The sequence below is a fragment of the Electrophorus electricus genome, chromosome 12, assembly GCF_041902795.1.
Source record: "Electrophorus electricus isolate QZ-2024a chromosome 12, ASM4190279v1, whole genome shotgun sequence".
Classification (NCBI taxonomy): Eukaryota; Metazoa; Chordata; class Actinopteri; order Gymnotiformes; family Gymnotidae; genus Electrophorus; species Electrophorus electricus.
In genome coordinates, this window is record NC_137508.1 from 28,637,593 (window position 1) to 28,657,500 (window position 19,908).

A 19,908-nucleotide genomic window follows, 5' to 3' on the forward strand; every position below is an offset into this window, starting at 1 on the left:
AACCCCTAGTCTTAAACCCTAGACCCAAAACAGTCCTAACCCCTAGTCTTAAACCCTAGTCTTAAACAGTCCTATCCCCTAGTCTTAAACCCTAGTCCTAAACAGTCCTATCCCCTAGTCTTAAACCCTAGACCCAAACAATCCTAACCCCTAGTCTTAAACCCTAGACCCAAAACAGTCCTAACCCCTAGTCTTAAACCCTAGACCCAAAACAGTCCTAACCCCTAGTCTTAAACCCTAGACCCAAACAGTCCTAACCCCTAGTCTTAAACCCTAGTCCTAAACAGTCCTATCCCCTAGTCTTAAACCCTAGACCCAAACAGTCCTAACCCCCTAGTCCCCAGGGACACTCACTCAGTTATGTCCCCAGGGACACACACAAGCACCACGGTAACTGCTCTCTGTGATACTGTGAAATAATTTGGCGAGACTTTATAAAGTGTGAATAACCTTCCGGCCCACTTTGAACCTGTTAGTGCAATAACAAAACACGATAATTAAAAAGGTACATACACACACACACACACACACGTACACACACTTTAAAACATTTACATGAACAGAATGTCACAAGAAACAAATCTGTAACCTTTAACAACCCTGTGGAAGGCAAATCAGCCTGGAGAACGCCGCGACCCGAGGAACGCCATGATGGGGTGTGTGTGTGTGTGTGTGTCTGGGGGGTGGGGGGGTGGTTAAGGCTGTGATGAGAATCTTCTTCAGCTTCACGAACATTCTGTGGGGAGAAAGGCCTTGTGGCCCATGACCTTATGACCTTAATATCAAGGCACTTCCTGTTTGAAGCCACGGACGAGAGGGACCAGTGGGAACTGAGCAGTAAGCAGTTCATCCTGGCGTGCGGCAGCCCAGAGTCTGCATGGGTTACCATGGCAACACAACCCTCAAACTGACCCGAGCAGCTAAACGAGACCTTAAATGAGACATTGCATGAGAAATTAATTTGACTGGGATAATGAAAGTCTCCGGTCAACATGTATGTGAACGTGTGTACATGCATGCAAATATGCTTGCATGTGCATGCTAAGGTGTGTATAAACGTGCACATGCATTTAGGGGTGCGCTTGTACAGTCACCACGGAGAGCAAGAACAGTGACCAATAAGAACCTCCTCCACTCTGAGGCCTAAAACACCAAGAAGGGAACTTCACACATTCAAGAGCACCACCAGAGATGGCCCAGCCCTGTCCAACCCACAACACCCACCAATGGGGCAGGACCCGCCGATTAACACACACACTTAGATTAAGATGCTACATGTACAAGGGCCAGCAATCTGGTGAAAAGCACTCCACAGAGAGCTCAGCAGTCCGACACATACAGGTACGAGAGCCAGCGTCCACCTGGAGTCCCACCTCAGGAAGATCTTTAACGCACTAGTGATGGTCTTCACATCCCAGTCCTCACAGGATGAGAGCTCCACATCTTCACTCTTTTCATCTGAAGAAACAAAGAATAGACACCACGCTAAGACGACTAGAGAATGTAAGATTAAGTTAAATTGCTGAACTACAGAACCATAAAGAAACCACACTGAAAGAGAAAACATGTCAACATGATTATTTCCTAAGGAAAGAGAACACACAAATATTTGTATAAAAAGAGTGACACAAAACACAAGGAAAATTTGAAAGAAAAAGAAAAAATTAAATCTATATGTAAATTTATATATAGCTGCATTGTTTCTATGTAATGCAGACATTACATGTACACAGACCACAGAGCTTCCACAGGTCTCCAGATGACAAACGAGGCCCAGGTGTGTAGGGGAAACCCTTTAAATGGTTCTCAGGTACTAACTGAACAGAGCCACTAATCTGGCACTAAGAGTTAACCTGGTTAGACTGTTACTATGGTGATGTCAGAGAAACCTCTCATCTATATTATACACTGCATACTAAAAAACATAATTTCTGAATGATAAAAGTGACATCCAACACCAAACACCACACCAATTCACACCAATAAAACACGCTAACACTTAAACTGTATGGAAAACGCAATATTCTAATGTGAATGTAACTGGAGTGTCGTGTTACTTTTCAATTCTGAAGCAGGCTGGATACATGATTTGATATGAGACGCATGTGAATGCTGAAGGAAGGACATCATTTCAAATCACGATGAAACACCACCACCACCACCAACAACAGAGATGCACAGGATTTCAGAGTCTTAACGTCGACAAATGTTTTGAAATCCAAGTTCATTTTGTGAAACGAAGCCGTTGTTTTATCAGAGAAGTTGAAAGCACGTTTTCACACTAATGGGCCCTGGTCAAGCATCTGGGCTCAGAGAAATGAAACCGGAATTCCAAGTTTCACTTCCCATGGTCCTCACCAACCTCCGGCCACACCAGCACAGGGTGGTAACCTCCCAACCACCTTTAGAGACACACGAGGACTCGCAACACTGCGGTTTCCCTCCCGCTGACACCATATGTGAGGCTACAGGCATCTTCTTGGGTTGGGATGGCCATAATGGCCATCAAGATCAGGTACCAGCAGGAACCCGGGAAGCTTGTCGAATCGACATCCCTATTGGCATTCAGAGCAGAGAGCAGTAGATAGAGAGAGAGAGAGAGAGAGAGACAGAGAGCGCAAGCGAGCGAGCAAGCGCAAGCAAGGAACAGGAGAAAGTGAGAGATGGAGAAGGTGGAACAGAGAGGAATATAAAGGTGTAAAAAACCTTTGTGTGTGTGAGCGAGGGATGAGCAGAGGAGGAGACAGGAAGCAGCAGAAAGGATGGAAATCTGACTGCCAGGCCTTGGGCAACAGAGCCAAGTGTCACCTGCAAGGACAGGATGGAGGGACATGGAAAAAGAGAGACAGGGCCCAGACAGGAGACGTGTCTGCATGTCAACGACACCAGTGCAGGATAGCGCCTGTAGCTCAGACAGGCCCTGCAAGGTGGAGTCCAATACTGCAGGATGGGTGGGTTCAGGACAGAACCGACTGGACCCGCAGTGTCGGGGTTCTGAATGAGTGTTTATGTCATCTGAGCATGAATGTGGTATTGAAAAAGTGTAAACAAGAGTGTACACGCACGCACGCGCACGCACGCACACACACATGCACACCTGACTTGTTAATGTGAGCTGTATTTATCTGAATTTATCTAAATTGGATTAAACAAAGATTCCATACAGCAAATAAAGTTGAACTTACCAATCATCAAATTGAGAAGCTTCTGGACTTTAGAGCTGACTCCAACCACCCTGTATAGACCCTGGTCATTTATACCTGCAGAGAGCACACAGGTACAAATCACTCACAGTGACAGTGTTTATAATTAACAGGAGTTATTTCCAAACCCTTCTCTTTACTCTGAGTCCAACAGGCTGAAGAGCAGAGGAACTGTGAGCTGAGTCTGCCCTCTAGTGTTTGATCACAGAACTGCAGGTGAAAAATCAGCATGAACTTGGTCTGATACATGGGGACCCAAAATTTCAATCCAAGCAGTGGAGAAATCAGAGAGGAAGAACCTCGAGGGATCGTGTTTTGATCAGAGTATGACCACATCGCCAAGCAGTCTGGCATGTATGCCATTGGACAGCTCAGCTCGAGTCCCACCCCCAGCAAATAGACAGAGCTGGACTGCTCGAGTTCCTGAAGAAACTGGACTTCTGCTGATCCAACGTTTTGGCCCAGACAGACACACATGGCAGGTGCAGGTGGACAGTCCAGGAGGGACCTGATCAGTCTGACACACTAAACCCGCAGAGTTATTTGAGCGTGTGTTTCTGGATCCAGGTTTTTCTGGGCCTGAGTCTCAGGGTGAAATGACCTTAACTGACTGTCAGAATGTGAGCAGCGGACATTCAGTAGTTTCAGTAAGGGGGGGGGGGGGGGGGGGTGTGAGAGTCTCAGTAGTCTCTGTAAGGGGGGGTGAGAGTCTCAGTAGTTTCAGTAATGGTGAGACTCTCAGTGCTTCCTCCTGTCCGGTCAATCCTGAGGTGATATTTCATAGATTTTTAATGTGAAACCCACCGGTCCTCAAGGTAACAGCTGTATGCATACTTAAACCTAGCAGGGTTTCAGCGCTGCTCACACCACCCAAACCCAATTCATCACATCCACAGAGTTTAATGTTGAATCTACATCTGTGTGTAGAACCGATTTGGAGTCAGCGAGACAGAACAGCTGATCCAGAGAGAACTATTTCAGTCTGAAGCTCTGTGGCGGGACAGATGCTGTTAGCGCGTCCTGGCGCGACTCTGGGTGCGGCTGATTGGTTGATTTGGGATTGTGTTTATTCTCCTCTTTCTGTTGGCTTATTCAATCCTCAGCTCCACTGCCAAAGCCTGAGCTTCTGCAAACCGAAGACGTGTTTAAAACTATTTATAAACCCTAATCCCTGAGCTAGGGACAGATCCTTTTTTAAAACTCACTAAAAAGTTAAACATAAAAATAAACTTGATCTGACTCATCCAGAATCTTTCCAATATGTTGTGCGACTCTTCAGGAGTGGAACTGAGGCTTGTGGAATGCATGGTGGACATGTCTGGACGGGCTGAACTCCGGGTCATGAAGGACCTGGAGCTCACTGCGATGTCGACACTGGAGCCCTGTTGGTCTTGTTTTCCTTTTATTTAGGAATCTAAGCAAAAGAATATTACAGAAGGACTTCAGAGGACATGTTTACCTCGCGTTTCGACAGCGCTGATGCAGTTCCTCACAAAACTTAAACCCACGTCATCCAGCTGAGCATCGACTGCAGATTATGATAGAGAAACAGAAAATCTGGATTAATCTCACTCATTAATATGGATTAATCTCACTCATTAATCACCCATTAATCTCACTGTGGCTGTTAATGAGGTGACCAAGTCAGGCTCGTACTCCTCTGTAGACATGGAGAGACGTACTACTCGCAGACGATTGTTGGGGCGAATGATTTAGTCTCCATGGAAACCGAAAGAAAATGTCTGTTGCATATACACTATTTGGGGAGGTTTATACAAATGTGAACCTGTCGTCAGTACAAATACTTCAGACTAAATCCAACTTTCAATAGCTGAAATGTTGATGTTTGAGATGTTTGCTGGCAAAGCTCATAATTAGGGAAGAAAAAAGAAATACAGCGTGTGGTTAAATTAGAACTCTGCAAGGGTTCAATAAAAATGTAGGAGTAAATAAGTGCGTTGGCTGGATGCAGATCAGATTTATTCTTTAGTGCAGAAACACACATTTCAAGAACAACAAAGTTGTTTGGCTTTGAACAGAAACTTACTTCCTCTCTCTCTGGAATATATTCTTCCCAGACAGTGAACCTGTGGGAATGAAGTTAAGATTCCAATTAGACCATGACATTGTGCTGCTGTGCAACAGGAGTAACTGAGTTCATTAAAGTAGAAAATCAAGGCTTCATTCTTTTTCTTATCAAATTTAGAGTCAGTACTGGAACACTGAATTCATATTGCAGCCCTGTTAAGATGGCATGATTTACTCACGGGTTCTTTCCCTCCCATCTCCTGCACCCAGAACCTGTGGTCATCCTCAGAGAGGGCCTGGGCCGTGAACACAGTGCCCGGTCTGTCAACACAACCAGAAACACGTCACCAGAACCACAAAATGTCACCACAACCTACACCAGTCAACACATCCAGAAACACATCACCACAACCTGCTCCCAGTTACTCTCAAGGGCTGTACCTCTCTCAGACGTTAAGAACCTAGACAGTACATGGACCAGTTAAAGCACACGTGACGTATAAATCACACGTGACTGTTAAAGCACATGTGACGATAACTTTAGCACTCCGCTGAAGTTTTCATGTTCTGGACAGGCCATCCCGACCCCAGACAGACCAACCTGCCAGCTGGGCCAGTACACTCGGCACTCCAAGAAAACAGGGTGGAGCTGTTGGTGCTTTAGTGTGAAACGCCCAAGCCAGCAGTATGAAAATGCACCGCCCTTCCACGCCAGAGCCCCCATACTGAGGGAGGTTCAAAGATGAACCTGCACACTAGAGACCCTCGGCAGAAACCTCAGTAAATGGTAAGTAAAGATATCTGAACACGTCTGAGCACGACGCTTCCGAGGGTGAGAAGGGAGAAACTGAACAGGCCCCAAGGCTCCGAACGAAGGATTAAGGATCGCTATGGGATACAGAAATAGAAGTGGCCATACAACATAAAATGACTGCAGTTGCTGAATTATAATGTGCTTCTAATATACACACACACGGCTACGGATGACATACCGGTCTGTGATCTCTAGATCCAGACAGAAGCGTCTGTCGAGAGTATCTGTCGTTTTCCGCTGACATGATTTGAGCGTGACCGATTCCGTCTCGCCCTAGGAGGACACACGCATCAAAAGGTCAAAGCTTGCAGTCACATAGTAGCCACTACTGCAGAATGACGATCCATTATAAAGAATCTAAGTCAATCTTGGGCAAACAACTTTGCTATTGCAATAAAATCATAAAACTGACAAAAACCAAAACATAAAAAGCATTACTTCAGGGGGAAAAAAAAGAAAAAAAGAAAAAAGATCACTCACAAACTTGCCCCCAGATTTGGGGTCAAAAGTGACCATGTGAAGGATTTTCTGTTCCTTGACGAACGTGCAGTAACGTTTTACCCAGCTGGAGCCAAACGGTGGAGGCCCTGCACGTGAACAGAGGAAGGTGAGGCACGGGAACAGGGACCAGAGGATGGAATTTCTGGATGTTTGGAATTCTGCAACAGCTGTGGAGTAAAGCTTACAGACGTGGGCTTGGGAGCCAAAAGGTCAGAGCTGAACTTCCATAGCTGAAATGAACTGGAACAAGGGGCCTAACAACCTGGCCACTGCGACAGGTGTGTGCACGTACTGCCCCTAGTGTGTGAGGTGCTGATGGGTGCTGTTTCTATCTGGGGGTGTGGAGGAATTCCCTAAAGGGATGAATAGCAAGCAGCTCTTGATCCCTCTTCTTCACAACTATTTGATTCCACTTCACTATCAATTGACACTCCGGCGATTTCCAACACGGTTCAGGTTAGAGTTCAGACGTAGGGATACTTTTTGAGCTGAAGTTAAGGTTAGGACAGGGGTCGCGGTCAAGGTGTCTGTTGCATTCAGCCGACGTACAGGCGAGTGTTAGACGCACTAAATCAGATACAAACGCATTTACAGGCGACAATTAGGAAGTGTTCCAACTATTATTATTTTTGTACCAACAAGACTTTCCAAGCAGATGAACTCAGTTACTGAAGTGCTGTCGTGGTGGACTGTAATAATTGAGCTGCGCGCACGTGTGTGTGTCTTACGTTTCTCCTGCATGTACAGGTATCCCTCACTGCTGATGGGACTCGTCTGTCTGTATTCCTGTGGTGCCTCTTTGAACTTCTTCAACAAGTCGTACACCTCTGAACGCGTTCCCTCAAAACGACTCCGTGTCTACACACGGATAGATAAACAGAAAATAATAATGCAAAGAAATAATAAATAATAATAATAATTTAAAAAAGGTGAATATTTGTCATTTTACATTCAAAGGTAGCATCATCTACTAATTATCACCTACTACAGGTGTACAGACTGTCTGGACCAGCCAGTACTGACCAGAACTTTGCTATTGCTAGTGTGTCCTTTCTGTCTCAAGTCCAGATTCTGTGTATGTACTCAAGATGACCACAAATTAAAGCATCAACTTAAAACCTTGTGCAGGGCGGCTAGCGAGGAGCGATGACTTCAGGGGCCAGTCTCTCAGACCCAGGTTAGATTAAGCAGACAAGCACTAGGACCAGAAACACCAGAGGAGTTTCAGAGTTCTAACAGTTTCTCTAACCTGGAACATACAGTTCTGCAGAACTAGTAGGTTCACCAGATTGTGAGAGATTGTGTGTCATAACTGACTCCAAGTAAAGAGTGCTCTGTTAACACACACAGACACACACACACAGACACACATGATTAGCCTGTGTGTTTCCGGGCTAAACATCAGACAGAGAATGGTAGGCCAGGGAAAACAAAGCTCCACTTCTTGTCCCTGACTTCTCCCTTCCTGTAAGGCAACAGAATGTGAACAATACAGCAGCGTGCCCTCAGACCCTCAAGCACCAACCACACCAGCTCACCCCCGAGTTTACCGAATCACAACCAAGACACATAAATGACGTGCATGTGTGACGCTGTAGCCATGGCGATGGGAGTTCAAAGATTAATGCAAAACAGATAGCATTGGGTGCGAGTGACAAGTGTCTGACGCGTCACTAGGTGGCGTTTGTGATGAGTGTTTGATAAGACCATCATCATCTGATCAAACACTACATGGAACTCGACGACCCTCCTTCCTTCAGATGACGGCACTCACGTTCTGAATATTGATCTGCAGGGCTCGTTTGTAATGGTCAAAGTCGTTGGCCAGCTCAAAGCCCTGATGGTAGAAGGTGAACATCGTCTGGAAGAACGCAAGCAGCTGGGGTGGGGGAGCAGTGGACACACACACACACACACACACACACACACACACACACACACACACACACACACACAGAAATATAGTTTACGTCATCAATCACCTTGATCAATTACTCTGTTCTCTGGCTACTTTATCTATGGTTAAACACAGGGTGCTAGGTGCCACGCTAACATTCCCCTCCTCTCTCAGTGGCAAAGGTCAATGAAATAACAAATCACACCTTCCAAAAGGCCCAAACTGGTTCACAGTGTTAAGATATTGTGCATTGTTTTTAAAAAGGTTACATACACACACTAACACACGGCAGTCTGTAAGCCAGTGGTGAGAAATATTTTCTCTAGAAGAATCCAGTTCCATCTGGAATAGACTGTCAGAATCTTAAATCTGTTCCGATACTTACATAAACTTGGAAATAAATAAATAAATAAATAAATAAATAAATAAATAAATAAATAAAATATATATATATATATATATATATATATATATATATATATATATATATATATATATATATATATATATATATATATGTGTGTGTATAAAATCCACCTCCGAGAACTACATAAGCTAATGAAGGACCTTCTGTCTGAAAGGTTGTTTCTCTGGAAACTCACTTATTTCACTGCAGTTATGAACCTCTCTCTTTACGGACACACAGATCAGCCATGACTAAAACCACCTGCCCAATATTGTGTAGGCCAAAGCCATGTTAAGGTAAGTGGTATCAAAAAATCAAATGTATATAGCGCTTTTTACAACAGCTGTTGCCACAAAGCAGCTTTACAAATATCCATGTCCATGGCCCCAGTGAGCAAACCAAGGATGATGAAAAACTCCCTAAAATATTAGTAATTTAAAGAGAAAAAATAAATTTAAAATTAAAAAATAAGCAATTAACGTCTAGTCCAACTGTCTAGAGGGCCTGGTCTTATCTCGATGGTGTGCATGTGTTCGAGACACATCTCGCTAGAGAACGTCCATTAAGAGCAACAGAGAAGTAGTTGGCTGGGGTGGAGGTGTGGTGGGCTACAAGAGGGGATATCATGGGATGGTGGGAGTAGCCATGGCAACTGAAACAGGTGGAGGATCAGTAACATCATGACATTCCGCAAGAGAATGTCCATTAAGTTCAATATAGGTGGGGCGTGTTTAGGTAGGTGGTGTGTGCGTATTTAGGTAGGTGGGACTACTGGAGCCCTGAGCACAGAGTAGTGTTCCTTCTTCCCATAGGGCTTTCTGGGTCCTTCCTCTCTCCAGGCGGTTCTTCAGACCAGTTCCAACTACTCCCATGTCTCCATGGTCCAGTTCTGATGCTCACACTACAGTTCACTGTAGATGGACAGGGGACACCCTGTCCAACCTGTAGTCTCACAGTCCCAAACACAGCAAAGTCCTGTGTGAGAACACCTCTGTGTCAAAGCCAGCAGGTGGTACTACACCAGGCCCCATGACCCGCATCCCTGCGTCCCCGTGACCCTGTGACCGTCAAAAGTTCTCCTTCCACGGATCATTTTTGAAGGCACTAACCACGGCACACCAGTAACACCCACAGGACCTTCCATTCTGGAGACGCTCAATCACAGTTTAGCCCATGGCAAAGTCGCTCAGATCCGCACGTTTGCTCAATTTTTTCTGCTTCCCACACATCACCTCCAAGAACTGATGGTTCTCCTCCTGCCTAATATATCCCACACCTGGACAGGTGTCACTGTAATGAGAACATCAACGTCACCTCACCTGTCTGTGGTTTTAACACTATGGCTGATCTGTGTGTGTGTGTGTGTGTATACGGAGCCTCACTTTCTGCTGAAGTTTCAGGTGAGATGTAAACTAAATACAATTATCACACTGTGAATCTCGCCTGTATGACATGGGAACCAGAGAAACATGGCAAGGACATACATACCCCTCCCCCCAAACACACAGACTCTCACACACACAGACACAGACTCACACACAGACACAGACTCACAGACTCACATACACGTATACACATACACACGCACTCACGCATTCACTTGCACATGCACCAACACTCGCACGCGCTCGCATGCACTCACACTCACAGGCTCTACACACTCAAACTTCTTTCTTTCCTGGATCTCCTGCAGTTTGCAAATATACTCCAAAGACTCATCCTGAAAGTGCTGCCTCATACCATCCACAGTCACATCTGCCTGAGAGGGGGGGATAGAGAGAGAGAGAGAGAGAGAGAGAGAGAGAGAGAGAGAGGGGGGAAGAGAAAAGATCAAGACAATGAAAAAGATTATTTTAATTTGCCTTGATTGGGGTTATAAAACTCTGCATGTTGAGTACTTTTAAAATCTTATGATGGAGTACCACAAAGAGAAAAAAAATCATCAGTACACACAGGTGAACACAGACCAAGCTAGAACACACAAGATAGCACACGTGAACACAGACCACACTAACAGACATACACACTGGTGAACATAGACCATGCTAGCCCACACTAGCACACACGCTAACACATGTGAATACAGACCATGCTAACGTACACATACACAGAGACCACACTAGCACACACGAACACACAGACCATGCTAGCACACACGTGAACACAGACCACACTAACACACATGCTATCGCACACGCTAGTACACATGTGAACACACACCACGCTAGCACACACGCCAGCACACACATACACACACACGTGAACACAGACCATGCTAACACAAATGCTAGCGCGCGCGCACACACACACACACACACACACAGGTGAACACAGCCCATGTTAGCACACGTACACACAGAGCATGCTAGCACACACATACACACACACGTGAACACAGACCATGCTAACACAAATGCTAGCGCGCGCGCCACACACACACACACACACACACACACACACACACACACACACACACACACACACAGGTGAACACAGCCCATGTTAGCACACGTACACACAGAGCATGCTAGCACACACATATACACACAGGTGAACACAGACTATGCCAGCACCCCCCCCCCCCCCCCCCCCCACACACACACAGGTGAACACAGACCACGCTAGCACACATGTACACACAGACCATGCTAGCACACATGCCAGCACACACATACACACAGAGTGTGCTAGCACACATGTAAACACAGACCACACTAGGACACACGTACACACAGGTGAACACAGCCTATACTAGCAAACACGGACACACACCACCCCAAGACCTGCAACTACTAATCCCACGGATCATTTTTGAAGGCACTAACCACAGCACACCAGTAACACCCACAGGACCTTCCATTCTGGAGACGCTCCATCACAGTTTAGCCCATGGCAAAGTCGCTCAGATCCGCACGTTTGCTCGATTTTTTCTGCTTCCAACACATCACCTCCAAGAACTGATGGTTCTCCTCCTGCCTAATATATCCCACACCTGGACAGGCAACCAGAGCTAGTGAACCCGGTCATCAGGGGGGAGTTTGTGTCAGTGTCCAGATAGCAGTTTGACGAGGTCTGACGTGCACAAGGAGATCTCCACAACAGAATTCCAGACAGATGTTCACCATCCTGAATGATGTCCAACATGCAGGTGTCCACCAGCGTTTGGTTATGTAACACACACGCAAGCAGCTTAACACGTTCGAATCTCACCGATGTCACTGCTTTTATTACTTTCAATATTAGTATCACTGCACATATTTTCCGTGATTTTTTTTATTACTATTTCAACTTAATTTTTTTATTATGTGTAATTTCTATTATCATGCGAGTATTATTACTATTATTTATTTTGGCTGTCTGCTTACATTGCCTCAATGTTTATTATGTTTGTATTATTTTTACCTTGTACCTCTTTGGCTGTGAACCTCTGAAGCTCTTTGAGCTGCATTTATGTATGAATGGTACAATGCCCATTATTATGATTATTATGATGATGATGATGATGATGATTATTATTATTACAACAACAAAAACAATAATATTTGGGCTTTTAAAAGTCCAGAGTAACTGAATCTGAACCACACACACACACACACACACACACACACACACACACACACACACACACACACACACACACACAACCAGCTGGTCTTAAAAACATCACCAGTTCAAAGTCCTTCCTGTGTTAAGTATATACAACATGGGTGTGCCTTACACGGACATGTTTTACAAGGAAAAGTATCCCAAGGTGATGTCAGACAAAGATATTGGGAAGGAGAACGGTTCACTCGGCCGTGTAGGCAGGCGTTTGAGATTAGAGCATCGGATTATCAGGATAAAAGCCATTAAAATATTAACACAACAAACCATCATAAATTGAAAAAGGACTCAAGCACTGCACATGTGGCCCTGCACACGCAGCAAGAGAGAACAGACTGTCTACCTCCTGCAGCTGTGGTTCCTTCTTCTTGGAAGACATGTTTAAAAGTTTCTCCAGCGTTGTGTAGTACTTCTCAGTTTCCTTCTCAAACTTCTTCCTCTCTGCCTAAAAACACATCCAGTTGGCAAGAAGTTAAATGATGTGAACATTACATCAGACATTATTAATGACCAGCCAGTCATCTCTGCAATGGTCATAACTACACAAGACACTATTTTAACACAATGATATTTCCAGAAACAACACTGACATGTTTGACATGAATTATGATTTTCTGATGCTGAGTTTCTTTCTAGCTTCTACACTGGTGCGCCAGGTGAAAGTTAATATTTAAACACTGGTGTGCTGCACCATGACAGATATGCTTCAGTTTGAAAGAGAGTTCTAGTCATAACATCTTCATATATTCATTCATTATAATATTTTAATGGTTTTAAACCATCTAGAGTTCCATCACTTCAAATTAATGGGTATCTGCACATACTGTATAAAATATTGAGTCTTTATAACATGAAAATAATTGAATAAAAGTTCAGGTACTTAAATACAGCAATAAATTCAACTAATTAACTGTAGTCTGTTACTGTAGGCCACTGGCTGCCATGTACAGCCAGTCCCGCGTGGGCAGTACATCAGACCGGGATACTACCTTGGCTGAGCCCAGCTGCTCCTTACGAAACTTCTCCAAGGGCTTCATCAGAGTCTCCGTTATGTTCCGTGTCTGCAGAACATTGATGTCACAGACCATAAACACCACAACACACAACTCTCATTACCACAGACGATAAACACAATCGTAATACCACAGCAGATAAATACCACAAAAACACAATCTTAAACTTGGCACTTTTGTATGTTGTCACAGAGGGAACACACGGATGCACACACGCATGACTAAAAAACTTTTAACCAGTTTTAACCAAGTCAGTTACTTTTTAGCATCAAACACTGTGTGCACAATTAGGCAAGTGGTATTTTTGATGATTCATTTTATTAGTGAACATTTACAGTGCTGTTGGTCAATCCAAAATGTTAATAAACCTCAAACCCGAATAGTTAAGAAAGTAACTGAGGTTTTGGCTTTTTAAGAGAATATCCATAAGTACAGAATTATTGGGCAACTAAGTGAAAAATGGACATTTTCCCATCTCACTTGCTTATTTTAATATATTATAAAGTGAGAATAATAAACAACTCACAATGTACAAAAAAAACCAACCAAAAAACAAACAAAAAAACAAATCATTTAGCAACCAATATGGCCCCCTTCTTTTCAAGAGTAGTCATAAACCTTCCATTCATGTAGTCTGTTAGTTTCTTAATCTGTTGACTGTCAACTTTTTTTGCAGCAGCAACCACTGACACTGTTCAGAGAGCTGAACTGTTTTCCTTCACCATAAATCTCCCGTTTAAGAAGGGCCCACAAGCTCTCAGTAGGGTTTAGGTCAGGTGAGGAAGGGGGCCATTATGTCATTATTCTTTCATCTTTAAGGCCTTTACTAACTAGCCACACAGTAGAGCACTTCGACACATGCGATGGAGCATTGTCCTGCATAAACACCATGTTCTTCTTGAACAATGAGTCTTTTAATAATCCACATCTTTCTCCTAAGGAGGGATGACAGCGTAGGGGCTGCGTGACCAGGGGCACTTGGTATAGCTAGGCGTGTCTCCTCGTGTGCGCTGGGTAAACTTTGAGACAGAGCTCACAGATCTCTCTGGACATGTCTCCGTTCAGCTCTGTGTGATGGAGAAGGTGAACACGGTTTCCTTCATGGCTCTGTAGAATTGTTACATCCCCTAACATTCGTTTGGGGAGTGTTTAGAGTTTACAAAGCCTTCCCACTGTAGAAAGACTGAAAGGATTGTTTAATGAAATTTGAAACTATTCCCATGATTTCAGTTTCTACCACCTGACCATTAACGAGGCCCCTTCTCCCGAGTCAGCCAGCAGGGTTTGGTTTGAGACATTCAGGGCCAATGAGCTGAAACATTCTTTAATATTGAAATCTATGTATTATATTATTATATGATGTATTTATCTGTCCAGAGTAATTTGGCAGTTGTACGTTTAAGAACTATAAAAACCTCAGGGTCTCTCTCTCTCTCTCTCTCTGCATGTTAGCACCTGCTGCTGGTGCTTAAGACATGTTGCTTCATTGTGGTCTATGACATCATTCTGCTGCCAAGTTGTGATTGGGCGCAGCCCTGCGTCTGACTGGTGAGCCCCAGGCTTTACTGTGCAAAACACAGATCAGTTTACTAAAGTCCAGCACACCGCGCCCCTGATGCACCCCCCAGACTCTGAGTACAGTGGAAAGACACCCTCAGCCAGCTGTACACCGAAAGGTGTGTCCATGACACTGTGGATCAACAACACTCAGAATATAAACACTGGAAAAAAACAACAGCCTAAAATCAAATGAAAACCTGCCCCATGGTGGAATTATAAGGAGCCTTTGTTTTTATAAACCACAGGAAACAATACAAGTATGCCAAAAACAAGGGAGAGAGTAGTTTTGGAGTTAGAAGAATCCGGTTCACTACAGACTAATCGCTGCTTTATGTGAAGTGAGGAGTGAGTGAACCACCCTATAAACCCCATAAGACTGTTGGCCAGGAGGAGAGACCACAGACACCAGGTCAGGAGCAACTCACTAAGAACTCTAGAGAGCTTATGTACTTATGGAATCAGCCCAGAGCCAGATCTCTCTCACACACACACACACACACACACACACACACACACACACACACACACACACACACACACACACACACACACACACAGCGGGCACAGGCACTGACACAGTAGGACAGCAAAGTAATCTGGGTTTGCATCAACTACAGGTCGGGACTAGGGTTGAAAGGTCAGGGTTGGCGTTTAACCCTGTAAATTGTTTTCCCCACATGACTAATCTAGGCTTATGGGATGTGTGCTTCACACTTACCATCAGCTCCCGCTGGTCCTCCAGATTTTTAAGGAAAGAGGAAAATTCCTGCAAGGATTCGTCTGAAAGGAAAACGTGAAAAGAACAATAAAATGTTAGTTAAACAACTCTGAGTTAGCATTAATTCATCAGACAGACAGCTCTGGGTTACTATTAATTCATCAGACAGACAGCTCTGGGTTAGCATTCCTTCATCAGACAGACAGCTCTGGGTTAGTATTAATTCATCAGACAGACAGCCCTGGGTGAGCATTCCTTCATCAGACAGACAGCTCTGGGTTAGCATTCCTTCATCAGACAGACAGCTCTGGGTTAGCATTCCTTCATCAGACAGACAGCTCTGGGTTAGCATTCCTTCATCAGACAGACAACTCTGGGTTAGCATTCCTTCATCAGACAGACAGCTCTGAGTTAGCATTCCTTCATCAGACAGACAGCTCTGAGTTAGCATTCCTTCATCAGACAGACAGCCCTGGGTTACTATTAATTCATCAGACAGACAGCTCTGAGTTAGCATTCCTTCATCAGACAGACAGCCCTGAGTTACTATTAATTCATCAGACAGACAGCCCTGGGTTACTATTAATTCATCAGACAGACAGCTCTGAGTTAGCATTCCTTCATCAGACAGACAGCTCTGAGTTAGCATTCCTTCATCAGACAGACAACCCTGGGTTAGCATTCCTTCATCAGACAGACAGCCCTGGGTTAGCATTCCTTCATCAGACAGACAGCTCTGGGTTAGCATTCCTTCATCAGACAGACAGCTCTGGGTTAGCATTCCTTCATCAGACAGACAGCCCTGGGTTAGCATTCCTTCATCAGACAGACAACCCTGGGTTAGCATTCCTTCATCAGACAGACAGCTCTGAGTTAGCATTCCTTCATCAGACAGACAGCTCTGAGTTAGCATTCCTTCATCAGACAGACAACCCTGGGTTAGCATTCCTTCATCAGACAGACAGCCCTGGGTTACTATTAATTCATCAGACAGAAAGCCCTGGGTTACTATTAATTCATCAGACAGACAGCCCTGGGTTAGCATTCCTTCATCAGACAGACAGCCCTGGGTTAGCATTCCTTCATCAGACAAACAGCCCTGGGTGAGCATTCCTTCATCAGACAGACAGCCCTGGGTGAGCATTCCTTCATCAGACAGACAGCCCTGGGTTAGCATTCCTTCATCAGACAGACAGCTCTGGGTTAGCATTCCTTCATCAGGCAGACAGCTCTGGGTTAGCATTCCTTCATCAGACAGACAGCTCTGGGTTAGCATTCCTTCATCAGACAGACAGCTCTGAGTTAGCATTCCTTCATCAGACAGACAGCCCTGAGTTACTATTAATTCATCAGACAGACAGCCCTGGGTGAGCATTCCTTCATCAGACAGACAGCTCTGGGTTAGCATTCCTTCATCAGACAGACAGCTCTGGGTTAGCATTCCTTCATCAGACAGACAGCTCTGGGTTAGCATTCCTTCATCAGACAGACAGCTCTGGGTTAGCATTCCTTCATCAGACAGACAGCTCTGAGTTAGCATTCCTTCATCAGACAGACAGCTCTGAGTTAGCATTCCTTCATCAGACAGACAGCCCTGAGTTACTATTAATTCATCAGACAGACAGCCCTGGGTTACTATTAATTCATCAGACAGACAGCTCTGAGTTAGCATTCCTTCATCAGACAGACAGCCCTGAGTTAGCATTCCTTCATCAGACAGACAACCCTGGGTTAGCATTCCTTCATCAGACAGACAGCCCTGGGTTAGCATTCCTTCATCAGACAGACAGCTCTGGGTTAGCATTCCTTCATCAGACAGACAGCTCTGAGTTAGCATTCCTTCATCAGACAGACAGCCCTGGGTTAGCATTCCTTCATCAGACAGACAACCCTGGGTTAGCATTCCTTCATCAGACAGACAGCCCTGGGTTAGCATTCCTTCATCAGACAGACAGCCCTGGGTTAGCATTCCTTCATCAGACAGACAGCCCTGGGTTAACATTCCTTCATCAGACAGACAGCCCTGGGTTAGCATTCCTTCATCAGACAGACAGCTCTGAGTTAGCATTCCTTCATCAGACAGACAGCCCTGGGTTAGCATTCCTTCATCAGACAGACAGCCCTGGGTTACTATTAATTCATCAGACAGACAGCCCTGGGTTACTATTAATTCATCAGACAGACAGCCCTGGGTTAGCATTCCTTCATCAGACAGACAGCCCTGGGTTACTATTAATTCATCAGACAGACAGCCCTGGGTTACTATTAATTCATCAGACAGACAGCCCTGGGTTAGCATTCCTTCATCAGACAGACAGCTCTGAGTTAGCATTCCTTCATCAGACAGACAGCTCTGGGTTAGCATTCCTTCATCAGACAGACAGCTCTGGGTTAGCATTCCTTCATCAGACAGACAGCTCTGAGTTAGCATTCCTTCATCAGACAGACAGCTCTGAGTTAGCATTCCTTCATCAGACAGACAGCTCTGGGTTAGCATTCCTTCATCAGACAGACAGCCCTGGGTGAGCATTCCTTCATCAGACAGACAGCTCTGGGTTAGCATTCCTTCATCAGACAGACAGCTCTGGGTTAGCATTCCTTCATCAGACAGACAGCTCTGGGTTAGCATTCCTTCATCAGACAGACAGCTCTGGGTTAGCATTCCTTCATCAGACAGACAGCTCTGGGTTAGCATTCCTTCATCAGACAGACAGCTCTGAGTTAGCATTCCTTCATCAGACAGACAGCCCTGGGTTAGCATTCCTTCATCAGACAGACAGCTCTGAGTTAGCATTCCTTCATCAGACAGACAGCCCTGGGTTAGCATTCCTTCATCAGACAGACAGCCCTGGGTTACTATTAATTCATCAGACAGACAGCCCTGGGTTACTATTAATTCATCAGACAGACAGCCCTGGGTTAGCATTCCTTCATCAGACAGACAGCCCTGGGTTAGCATTCCTTCATCAGACAGACAGCTCTGAGTTAGCATTCCTTCATCAGACAGACAACCCTGGGTTAGCATTCCTTCATCAGACAGACAGCCCTGGGTTAGCATTCCTTCATCAGACAGACAGCTCTGAGTTAGCATTCCTTCATCAGACAGACAGCCCTGAGTTAGCATTCCTTCATCAGACAGACAGCCCTGGGTTAGCATTAATTCATCAGACAGACAGCCCTGGGTTAGCATTCCTTCATCAGACAGACAGCCCTGGGTTAGCATTCCTTCATCAGACAGACAGCCCTGGGTTAGCATTCCTTCATCAGACAGACAGCCCTGGGTTAGCATTAATTCATCAGACAGACAGCCCTGGGTTAGCATTAATTCATCAGACAGACAGCCCTGGGTTAGCATTCCTTCATCAGACAGACAGCTCTGGGTTAGCATTCCTTCATCAGACAGACAACCCTGGGTTAGCATTCCTTCATCAGACAGACAACCCTGGGTTAGCATTCCTTCATCAGACAGACAGCTCTGGGTTAGCATTCCTTCATCAGACAGACAGCTCTGGGTTAGCATTCCTTCATCAGACAGACAGCTCTGGGTTAGCATTCCTTCATCAGACAGACAGCTCTGGGTTAGCATTCCTTCATCAGACAGACAGCTCTGGGTTAGCATTCCTTCATCAGACAGACAGCTCTGGGTTAGCATTCCTTCATCAGACAGACAGCCCTGGGTTAGCATTCCTTCATCAGACAGACAGCTCTGAGTAAGCATTCCTTTATCAGACAGACAGCTCTGGGTTAGCATTCCTTCATCAGACAGACAGCTCTGAGTTAGTATTCATCAGACAGACAGTTGCCACTGGCTGGGTCTGTGTTATGTTATTACTATGACAACAGTGATCATGGGTCTTGGTTCAAAACCAAGTGAGCTCAGAAACCCACTGATCCAGTTAGACTCTGTTCACACTGTTAAAATCACAACCTCAGTAGAAAATTGACTGACATGTGAACCAATAGTAGTCCAGGATTTGTGCGTACGGGATCACACCCATCGCCATTAAAGCAACATGCAAATGAGAAAGGCAGAGCACAGCTGTGTGGAGGGGAAACCCCACCAGAAGAACGATGTCATCACTGCTGTCCAGACCTGCTTAAGATCAGCAACATGTAGCCTGCACCTGAGCCACCGCTTTAACTGTGTGTGTGTGTGTGTGTGTGT

General features: G+C 45.0%; 1 protein-coding gene across 4 annotated transcripts in view; it reads right to left on the bottom strand.

Annotated features, from left to right (window-relative positions):
• Positions 1-19,908, bottom strand: part of arhgap10 (Rho GTPase activating protein 10) — a 64,709-nt gene that overhangs the window by 22,356 nt on the left and 22,445 nt on the right. For 3 of the 4 annotated variants that reach the window (XM_035531715.2, XM_081724912.1, XM_081724911.1), the window contains exons 3-15: positions 15,744-15,805; positions 13,442-13,513; positions 12,796-12,897; positions 10,492-10,608; positions 8,321-8,425; positions 7,275-7,404; positions 6,526-6,632; positions 6,224-6,318; positions 5,471-5,552; positions 5,251-5,290; positions 4,663-4,731; positions 3,186-3,260; positions 1,374-1,458 (exon numbers count right to left, since the gene is read on the bottom strand). In XM_035531715.2, the coding sequence (XP_035387608.1) occupies positions 1,374-1,458; positions 3,186-3,260; positions 4,663-4,731; positions 5,251-5,290; positions 5,471-5,552; positions 6,224-6,318; positions 6,526-6,632; positions 7,275-7,404; positions 8,321-8,425; positions 10,492-10,608; positions 12,796-12,897; positions 13,442-13,513; positions 15,744-15,805 (1,141 nt within the window). The remainder of the gene's footprint in view (positions 1-1,373; positions 1,459-3,185; positions 3,261-4,662; positions 4,732-5,250; positions 5,291-5,470; positions 5,553-6,223; positions 6,319-6,525; positions 6,633-7,274; positions 7,405-8,320; positions 8,426-10,491; positions 10,609-12,795; positions 12,898-13,441; positions 13,514-15,743; positions 15,806-19,908) is intronic. The other variant, XM_035531716.2, reaches the window with a different exon arrangement.